At 16.3% G+C, this 11,046-nt stretch overlaps 1 protein-coding gene across 1 annotated transcript, besides 9 other annotated features; it reads left to right on the top strand. All coding sequences in view use genetic code 6, as the record gives it.

The window, feature by feature from the left end:
- Positions 1 to 599: 599 nt before the first annotated feature.
- On the top strand, positions 600 to 2,707 carry IMG5_146930 (hypothetical protein; the record flags this gene model as incomplete). The annotated part of the gene is made up of 3 exons (XM_004031060.1): positions 600 to 1,262; positions 1,324 to 1,696; positions 1,878 to 2,707. Coding segments are annotated over 3 exons (1,866 nt in total), but the record flags the coding sequence as incomplete, so codon positions are not given.
- Positions 1,980 to 2,023: a microsatellite.
- Positions 2,708 to 3,143: 436 nt separating the features above from the next.
- Positions 3,144 to 3,241: a microsatellite.
- Positions 3,176 to 3,247: a microsatellite.
- Positions 3,183 to 3,260: a microsatellite.
- An 810-nt stretch (positions 3,261 to 4,070) lies between these two features.
- Positions 4,071 to 4,134: a microsatellite.
- Positions 4,135 to 5,080: 946 nt separating this feature from the next.
- Positions 5,081 to 5,140: a microsatellite.
- Positions 5,141 to 5,252: 112 nt separating this feature from the next.
- Positions 5,253 to 5,296: a microsatellite.
- A 4,600-nt stretch (positions 5,297 to 9,896) lies between these two features.
- Positions 9,897 to 9,921: a microsatellite.
- Positions 9,922 to 10,524: 603 nt separating this feature from the next.
- Positions 10,525 to 10,563: a microsatellite.
- Between the last annotated feature and the right edge of the window lie 483 nt (positions 10,564 to 11,046).

The following is an 11,046-nucleotide window of genomic DNA, read 5'->3' as shown; positions in this document are numbered from 1 at the left end:
ATATATAAATGGAAATTAAATAAAGGAAAGAATAATTGAATATATTACTAATAAAAATTTAATTGAAAAAATTGTAGAAGAAGTAATAAAAATTAACAATATTGAAATTAAAAAAAAAGACAAAAATAACTTTTTTAAAAATTATTTTCAAAGCCTATATGAGTTTGCAATATGATTATGATGTTTAGATAACTTGAAAATTAATAAAATTGTATTATTTTTTTTTAATTTGTGTTTATTTTTTATCTTAAATGATAGTTAATTATTTAACTATATTTGTTTCATTTTTATTTACTTTGTTTATATATTTATTATAACTTTATTTTGCATGATATATTATATTATTAAGTTTAATATTTTTAAAATATTTGTGTAATTTAATAAATAGAAAAAAATAGTTTGATATTATAGTTTGACAAAATAAATATTTTTCATTAAAAAAAAATATAAATAAATGAATGCCTTTGAAATAATAATGAAAACAAAATAAACTTCAAGTCAAAAAAAAAAAAATTAAACTAAAAAAGATTAAAAACTTTCAGAAAAAAAACCAAAATAATAAAAAATGTAAAAAAATGATGAAAAAGATTTTAGTTAATATGAAAAAATATTTCTAAATCCAACTTAAAATTCAGGTTCAGAACATAATTTAGAAATAAATAAAGAAGCATTTAAATATTGGGTATATAGTAATAATATTTAATAAATATATTTTATTATAATAAATAAAAAAAAATATATAGTATTATAGCGTTGGAAAAAGTTTTAGAAAATATTAATTCGATATAGTATAAACATGTTTAAAATATAATACACTGGTTGCTTTACCTACAGGATTAGGAAAAACATTTATTGCGGCTACTATAATGTTTAATTTTTATGTATGGTTTCCCAAAGGAAAGATATTTTTTTTGGCGCCAACTCGCCCTTTAGTGAGTTAATAAATGGAATGTTTAAAAATTTTTGAAAAAATAAATTAATAGGATATAATTGAAATTGTAGGAAATTTGCCGACTAAAAAAAGAAAGGAGTTTTACCAAAATAAACGTGTTTTTTTCTAAACGCCTTAAACTTTAGATAATGATCTATAAGAAAAAAGATATGAAGGGGATAATTTATGTTTAATTGTTTTTGATGAAGCACATAAAGCTACAGGGAAATATGCTTATACTAATATTATTAATTAATTAGAAAAGCTTCATTTTGGATATAGAGTTTTAGCTTTAAGCGCTACTCCTGGAAATTAATTTGAATAAATATAAGTATATATATTTTAGATATTTAATTATTTCCTTTTTATTAAAAAAAAATAAAAAATTAAAGGAAGTTCTAAAAAATTTAAAAATATGTAAACTAGAAGTGAAAGATGAGAATGATGAAGATATAAAGAAATATATGCATAAAAAATAAATATTTCCTGTAAAAGTATAAAATAATGACTAAATAAATAAAATTTAGGAAAATATTTCTAATTTAATATTTAATTGTTATTAGTGGTTATTATAATAAGGAGTAGTACCTTTTTATATTAAAATGAAAGTCAGATAACCTGTTGATATTCATAGGGGAATTTTTTATTCGATTTTTAAAAATTTTTATCAAAAATAACAAATATAAAATGATGTAATTGAAAAAGGAGGAACTATTGGCTTAACAGAAGTTTAGAATTAACTTTAAGTAAAAAAAAAGAATATAGGTATATTTTATTTTTCTAAATTTATATTTATAAATATAATAGACTTTTTCTTAATTAGTGCATGGAAAGAAAATTATAAATGAATAAGGAATAAATTGTTTCAAAGAATGGCTTTATTAATTCGAAAAAGAGATAAATGGCAAAAACGGAAGGCCGAATTTACAAAAGTAAGTAGTTTTAGCTGACAAGAATTTTTCTAGTTTAAAGAATTTTCTTAAAATGGAATAGTTTCAGCCTTTTTAGAAACATAAAATACCTACAAAAAAAGAAAGTAAATTATAAAAAATCGAAAATATTTAAGAAATCGAAGATGTTTAAGAAATCGAAAGTCATCCCAAAAGTTAGCAATTAATTTAAATTTTAGTTGATTAATTTTAGAATGAAAAAAATGTTTAAAATTTCTCCAAATCTATTGTTTTTACTTAAAATCGAAACTCGGCTTTTTAATTGAAAAAATTATTAAATTAATCCTCTGTATATATTAGAAGTGAAGTTTTTATAGGACAAGCTAATTTAGATGGATAAGGGATGAACTAAAAAGCTCAAATTCAAGTTATTAAGAAGTTTAAAAATAATGAGTATAATACCCTTATTGCCACTTGTATAGGAGAAGAAGGGCTCGATATAGGAGAAGTGGACGTTATTGTTTGCTATGATTCAGGATTTTCGCCTATTAGGATGATTTAGAGGATGGGAAGAACAGGAAGGAAGAGAGAAGGGAAAGTTTATATTTTATTAATGGAAGGAAAAGAGTATTTGAGTTATATATAAAGTTAGAAAAGACATAAGGCATTGATCAAACTGTTAAAAATTAATAGTATAGAAGGTAATTTTTAGAAAGGAAGTAATAAAGAGAAATTTTAATTTTATGGATTTAACCCGAGAATGATACCGGTAGATGTAAATCCATTATGTAAAATTATTATTAATGAATAGTAAGATTTAGTACTTTAAAAAACTACATTTTAGAATATTGAAGAAGTTTAAGAAAATTCTGATCTGGGTGAATTTAAAAAAAAACTAAAAAAGTTATTAGCCTAAGAAAAAAGAATAAAAAAAAGTAAAACTAGTTTGATTATAGAAGAGTTTTAAGAATAAGAAGAAGATGAAGTTTCTTTAAACCTTTAATAAATATTGGAAGATAATACGATTAAATAATAATAAAATCTAAATAATTAAGAAAATAATTAAATTATTTAAGATGATATGAATTAATAAGATTTAAATGATAGTAATGAAGAATACGATAAATCATAGTCTTTGGATAGTATTAATAGTGAAGAATTATTAAGTTAAATTTAAATTGAAATTTAAAAGCAGGATGCAAAAAAAGAAATGAACTTATAATTAAAATCAAAATATATTGAACCATAAATAGAAAAAATAGAAATTTAAAAAGAAAAAAAAACAATAATTTAAATTAAGAAATTAATAATAATCATATTATTAATAATATACAAAATGTTAATTAGAATGATGATAAAATTAATAATAAAATAAATAAAAATATTAATAATAATAATGATAAAAATAGTATTAATAATATTAATAGTAATAATGATAAAAAAAGTGAATCATCAGAAGAAGATGAAGATTTTTTAAATTATTTAAAATAGATTTCTTAATCATGCTCAATAAATAAAAGTAATAATAGGTTTTAAGATAATAGCTAATTTAATAATCATATTTCTTTGGATTCATTTGATTTTAATACTAATTTTCAGTAAGAATCTAACACTAATTTTTTAAATATTAAAGAAAAAATATTTAATAAAGTTTAATAATCAAATAAAAATGAAAATAGTAACAATACTTATTAAAGAAAAAATTAAACTATTAATATTAATTTTAATAATATAAAAAACATTTAACATAATAAGTAAGATATAAATTAAAATATTAGTAATAATAATAATCGATATTAGTATAATAGTAATAACAATAATTAAAATAAGTCGTTATAATAGTAAGTTTAATAATAAAGTAATAGTCATTTTTAAAGTTAAGCATAAAATAATTCTATAATGCAACTTTTAAATAAAATTGAAAGTGAAAGTAGTGGAGAAGAAGAAAATATTTAAGATTTAATACAATTTGCAAGTTAATACTCTTTAAAAAGAAAAGAATGCTCAAGCAATAATTTGTTATAAAACAATTTATAAAAATAATGTAAATTTAAATGATTTTAATAATAAAAATAAAATTGTTTTAAAATATTTTTAAATATATAAGCGAATTAAAATATATATATTAATAAAGTTATATATTTAAATTATTAATATAAAAATAAATAAATATATGTATATATATATATATATATTTATTAAATATTTTTATTTATATTTTTTTAATAATACATAATTTTTTACTAAGAATATTTTTTTTATTAATAAAATGATATTCCTATTATTAAAAATAATAATATATTTTTTTTAATATTAATTTGATATATATTTATAGTTATAGAATAAATTTTATTACTGATTATAAATTTAAAAATTATGATAAAATATTATTTATATTAAATTATTATAAATTTTTTATTTTTTAGCTTTACAATATAAGTATTTTATGATTTTTTTCTAAAAATAATTATTTTAATTAAACTAATTCCATATAATTTGAAAAAATAATAATAAATGGAAATTGCTTATTAAAATAATTAGTAATTCATTGACACAATAGATAATTTAATTTAATAGAGCAAATAAAATACACACAATTTATTTAATAAAATTAACTATATTAATGAAATGGAAACATTTAATTCTGAACATAATTTTCAAAACTAATTATAAATTAATTACGACTATTTTGATGAAGTATAAAGATTGAAATTTTAATAATTAGGGATTGATATATAATAACAATTGATGTAAATAAGTAATTAGAAAAATTTAAATTAAAGTTAAAATAGCTTAATATAAGAATAAAATATAAATAAAATCAAAATTATGAAATAATAGAGTAATATTTAAAAATATAATTAAAATATGAAGCTAAATGAAGATTAGACTATTAATTTAAATTAAAATAACAGTTTTGCTAAAATTGCATATTAATTCAACAATTTAATTAAATAAGTTAATTAAAGTATTGATAATAACTTCTAATGCCTTTTAAAATAAAAAGATTTAGAAACTAGTGATGAGAAAAATAATTAATAAATAGAAAATTAGCATTAAAATAAAAAATAAAATATGAATAATAATAATTAATAAAAAGTAGTAATTAACCATAACAAATTAGGAAAAAGAGAATGGAATAATTGTACTAAAGTAAAAAAAACTAACAATAATATAAAATAAATTCCTAGTATAATATAAAGTAAGTAAATTTAAATTTAAACTAGTTCAAATATTGAATAATAAGTAGATGATAAAGAAAAATAAAAGATTAAATAATAAAAATAAACTTAATAATAAAAATAAAAATAACAATAAATTAATGTTTAAAAAAATGAAAAAAATTCTTTTAATATTTTAAATAATAAGAAATAATAAAATTTTATTAATTAAATTTATTAAAAATAATAAATAACTATAACTCCTATATAAAATAAAAATTAATAAATTAATAAAATTTAATAAGCAAATAAAAGTAATTTAATTACTAATAAAAGTTAATCATTTAGTAAAAATTAACAATCTAACTCAATATAGTAACCGCAAGGATAATAAGATTTATTTGATTTAAAACAATTAAAAAAAAATACTACAAATTTACAATAAAATATTATTGAAAAATAAAAAAAACATAAAAAGTAATTTATATTATTAAACATTATTTAAAATAAATAAATAAATTAATATTTTTTGTTAATATGATAAGAGTTTTTCAAGTTAATCTGATTTAAGTAAATCTATTAATCTAGTTATTAATAATAAACCCTAAAGCAAATAAAAAACTTAAAAGCTATCTGTTTAAAAATAAACTTTAAAAAACTTAAATAACCTTCAATATGCATTAAATAGTTATCAAAATAAGTAATATTAAAATATATAATTAATATTTTAATTATTAATATTAAAAATAAAAGAACAAATGATTAAAAATTTTAGCATTATAGTTATTTAGAAACAAGTTTATAAAGTGTAAGAATTTTTAATAATTAAATTATTTTATTTTTATTTAAAAATAAATTTATAAAAGAATATATAAACAGACTTAAAAAATAAGAATATAATGAACAAAAATATATATGTATCATGAATTAAAATAAAAGACTTATTTTAAGAAATAATAATAAAAAAAATATTTAAAATGGATATATTTAATGTACATTTTTGGAATAATTTATTTTATAAAACAATAATTAAATATTATTAATTTAATTATTTTAATATATAATAATAATATATAAGATCTATAATTGAAATATAATTTATATTCTCTTTTTATCACAAATATAAATAATAATAATTTTAAAATATTTATTTTTTCTATAAATTCATTTACCCTATATTTATTATTTTTTAATTCTTTATTTTTCTGCTTTGTATTTTATTTCATAATCTATAATTTCATTTGTCCATTTATTATATTTTTCTCCAATTCTTTTGCACAAATAAAAATATTTATTTAAGCATTAACTTACACATTTGTCATCAATATATTATCCTTATTTTTTTAATTCCAATTATTCAAACAAATTTGATTATTTTTTTTCAACATTTTAATCTTCTTCAGTAGCATTATTATTATTAACAATTGAATCATTCAAATCAACATCAGGTACTTCTTTATTTTCTTATTCAATAACAAATTATTATTAAGGGGTTTAATATATTTTAGATGCACAATTATCACACCAGACAAACTCAACTAAATTTTTAATAAACCATTCACTTCTATTGATCTTATTTTTTTATATTTTTCTTTATTTTTTGCATATTATTGATTTGCATAAACCTTTTTCTTATTAAATTTATTAATATTTTATTTCCATATCATGTTATTTTTTTAATTTATCAATTTCAACTTATTTTTGAGTTGTCTCTTAACTATATACCATATTTACTTAAAATAAATAAATAAAAATACTATTTTATAAAAATAAATATTTACATAATATTCCTTTCATTTAAGGTGTCATTTCAGATAATAAGTTTTCCATTATTTATTATTGCTAATTATTTTATTCCTTTATTTTTTCAGTTAGTTTTGTGATAGTTTTTTGAATATATTTTTTGCATAGTAAATATAATTGGACTAATATTATATATGCAGTTAAAGCATAATATATTTTAAATTCTTAATAACTAATATTAATACATTAATATATAATAAAAGAAATTAATAAAACAAGTAAGTACATTAAAGTTTTTTTAAATCGTTTAATTAAATTTTAACTTGATTCTAACTTTTTTTTCAAATATTATTTGTCGTATTCATATTATTATAATTGCTTTTTTAAACCTTAATTAATAAAAGATTAGTCAATGCTTTTTTTTCCTATTTTATAAAAAATAAGCCAAGTAAAAATAACAAATAATCCTATAAATAATTAGTTTTATGTTATATAATTGGGAATCAAATCATTAATTCTAATCAAAGTAAATTTTAGAACTTCTAATCGTTTATCAAAGTCAATTTAAGAATAATAGTGTTAGTTATTAGATATAATTTCTTATTCTTAAGTATTATTTATTTTTTTCATTGAATATATGTTTTTTTATTTTTTATTAAAAGAGGTATTTTCTTAAAAATTAAATTTACTAAATTAATTAAAATATGTAAATTAACTCTTTTTTTGATTTGATTTAATAATTATAATAGATTTTGAATTTTATACTTATTCAACTAAAAATATAGTTTTTTACTTACAAAAAAATAAAAGTATATAAATGTATTTTTTTTTGAAAAAAAAAAGTCTAAAAATTATGTTATTCTATTTAAATAAATCAAAACCTTCCAAATAATAATTTATTTGAACTTTTTTTCAAATAGCTTCTTTTATTCATGGCAAAAATTTCTTAATCGAATAAAAAGGGCGTAATACAACCATCACTTTCAGTTTTTTTATGAGTGCTTTTAAGTTTTTTAGCAATTTCGCATTTCATTTTTATTTATTTTTCAGCTTTTTAAAGATAATTTTCGAATAAATCTTTTGATTTTTATAATTTATTATTTTCTGCTTAATTATTATTTAATTAATTCAATTAATACATTTAATTGAATTTAATATATTAGCTTCCTTATTTATCTTAATTATTAATATTATTTAAAATTCCATTAAATATCTTTTTCTAATATTCTTATTCATTATCAATTTTCTCGGGCATTTCCAAATATTAACTTAATTTCTTTTTATAATTTATTTAGCTATTTTCCATACTTATACACTATACTCTATTTTCAGATTATCCTCTTTTTACAACATAATAATTATTATCTTAAATTTATTTATTTTATTAAGAAATTTCAGGCAATGCATATTTAATAATTTAAAGTGATTTATGTGTTATTTATTCATGATTTTATATTAGTTATACTCTTTAGTTATTAAATAAATATTTAGCTTCTCATATTTTTCTAAATTTAGACAAATCGCCATAACATTTTAAATAACTTACTAAAGTCTAAAAAATATAAAAATTAATAATAAATAAAATACTTTAAAAAATTTTTAATAAATATGTATATATTTAAAAAGTTTAATAAAAATAATAATAATTACGTTTCCAGGTATTAATATAATATTTGAATTAACTGAAATACATTTAGCCTAAGTTTTTCGGCATTTTTCTTTTTATAACATTTCAACTTCGCCAAAGTAACAATTTTTTGAAAGTATTAATAAAGAAGCTCTTTTTTCTTGCTTCGTTTTAGTATATTTATTAACACTACTATCTTATTTATTATTAAATTCAATCACTTAGCTTAATTGAACATCTCCTTCTTTTATAAAATATATGAAGTTATCTTTATCATTTTCAGTATAGATAATATTTTTGGCCTTATATTGCTTAGTTTATGACATTTCTATTAATTAAAGCATTTTAGGAGTCGACATTCCTTCAAGAAAACTAATATTTTATTTAAAAAAATAAACAAGTTCATCAATAATTAATTATTTATAACATCCCAATAAAATATCAAAAACTTATTTATCGATTTTTAATAAGTGGCAATTTTCTTTACAGACAACCGAAAAAGATCTTTTAAAAAATAATAATAATTATAATATAAAATTGATATACCTTCTTTGCCTAAATAATAATTCAGACATTCCAAATGACGAACCTGGTTAAAAAGTTTAATTATATATATGATTAGGGCAAATATTAGAATATTTATTTTCTATTCCTAGATCACCTTCTTCTATTAAAATAGAAGTATTTAAACTATCTGCATTAATTATATCTGTATTTGCTTTTAGTTTATTTATGGTTTCATATTTTTATTAAGTTTTATTAAATTATTGCATATTAATAAATATATTTCTATTACTTTTAGTTATTTTAATAGGACTTTCTTGTATTTAAAGTGATGTAGGTAAGAGTTAAACAGCTTATCCTTTTACCAATATATAATAATAAAGCCCAAAATCACCAGTTTGATAAATAACTTAATTCTTTTTTATTTACTCATATATAATAGTCTAGCTAAGTTGTTCATAAAATTATTCTAAATCTATAAAATCGAAGGAAAATATTGAAGAATTTTTAAATATTTTAGCTATTAATTTGATTTCCAATACGTTTTTTTAAGATTTTTGACATATATTAATTATTAACTATTTTTTTATTTAAAAATATATTTAGTTAATGATTATTATGTTTTACATTTTATATATCTTCTTCATTCAAATTTAAATGTTTATTTTATATTAATTATTATATTCTTTCATTATTTTACTATGAATCTTAAATTTATTTACTTTTTTATCTGCCATATTAGTTTGAAAATTAAGATTTAAATTAAGAAAATACATAAGTTTAATTTTATATCTAATTAATATAGTTATTTTAATATGGTTTTAAGTCATCTTCACTCAAATTAACTTAATTTAAATTTTATTTTTTAACTAAATTTTATTTTGGTTAATAATATTCTTTATCAATTTTGATTCTTTCCAATTATATTTTTCTTAAATTCATTTTTTTTAATAAATAGTTTTTATTATATATTTTTATAATTTTTCCTTTCTATATTTATATATAAAGAATTCTCAAAATTATAATTTATTTATCATTAAATAAAATAATATTATAAAATAATATCATTTTATATTAATAACAGATTATTTAATTTAGGTTTAGAGGATAAATAAATATTTTATAATTGGAGACAATAATAAATTTAATAGATAATTTAAAAAAATTATTTGTAATAATTTTCTTATATATTATAATCATAGAACTAATGACTTAATGAATTAAAAAATGTTTCTAACATAAAAAAATGTGAAATATTATGTATGCACTTAGAATTTTTTTATTAAAAAAATGTATTATAATTAAATAATATCAAAATAAATATATTTATATCAAAATATAAAAAAAATTATATTAATTATTTTAATTTTTATAAATATAGATATATTTATTAAATTAAATAAAAAAATTAATCAAACTTAAATATATAATAGATAACTATAATTAATATATATTAGTGATGAATTAAATGTATCTTTTAATACTAAAATCCATTATTCATAAAATATATATATTTATTAATTTTTTTATATACTTCAATTTATTTTTTATTTTATATTAATAATATCTTTTTATTAAATAAAATATTTAAATTAATATGTTTTTTATCTCATAATTATAAAATATTTAGTTTTTTTGTTTTTAATATTTATATGTATTTACATATATAATAATTTATAAAAAATAAATTATAAAAATAATTATAAATACGATTATAAAGCTATAATAAAATAATTTTCAAATAAATTAAAAATAATTTTTGTTTTAGATATATAATTAAAAATAAAAAACTATTTTTATTTACAAATAAAAAATTAAATTTCTTATTAAAAAAGCAAAAATAAAAATGGGAAAGAAAAAAAATATATAAAGAAGAAAGAATAACAGAATCAATCAAAAACATGAAAAATAAATTTATCCAAAATGCACTTCAGATTAATTAATAAACGAAGCCTTAAATGTAAACTCTCTTCTATAAATTTCCGACCAAAGCATAAAGCAAAACTAAGAAAAAGAACTTTATGCTATTAGCCTTTTGTGGTTTTATGATTGGTAAAATTACGTAGGATATAATGAGCTATTATAAGGCGAAAATCCTCAAAGCTCACGGGATTTTAACAAAAGGAGACCAAGAAAAATGAATAATTAATTATTTAAAGACAAAAACCAGTTATAACAATATCATATCAT

The sequence above is a fragment of the Ichthyophthirius multifiliis genome (assembly GCF_000220395.1).
Source record: "Ichthyophthirius multifiliis unplaced genomic scaffold scaff_1120509251135, whole genome shotgun sequence".
NCBI lineage: Eukaryota > Ciliophora > Oligohymenophorea > Hymenostomatida > Ichthyophthirius > Ichthyophthirius multifiliis.
The sequence above is the reverse complement of the archived record's forward strand: the minus strand, read 5'-3'. Positions and strand labels throughout refer to the sequence as shown.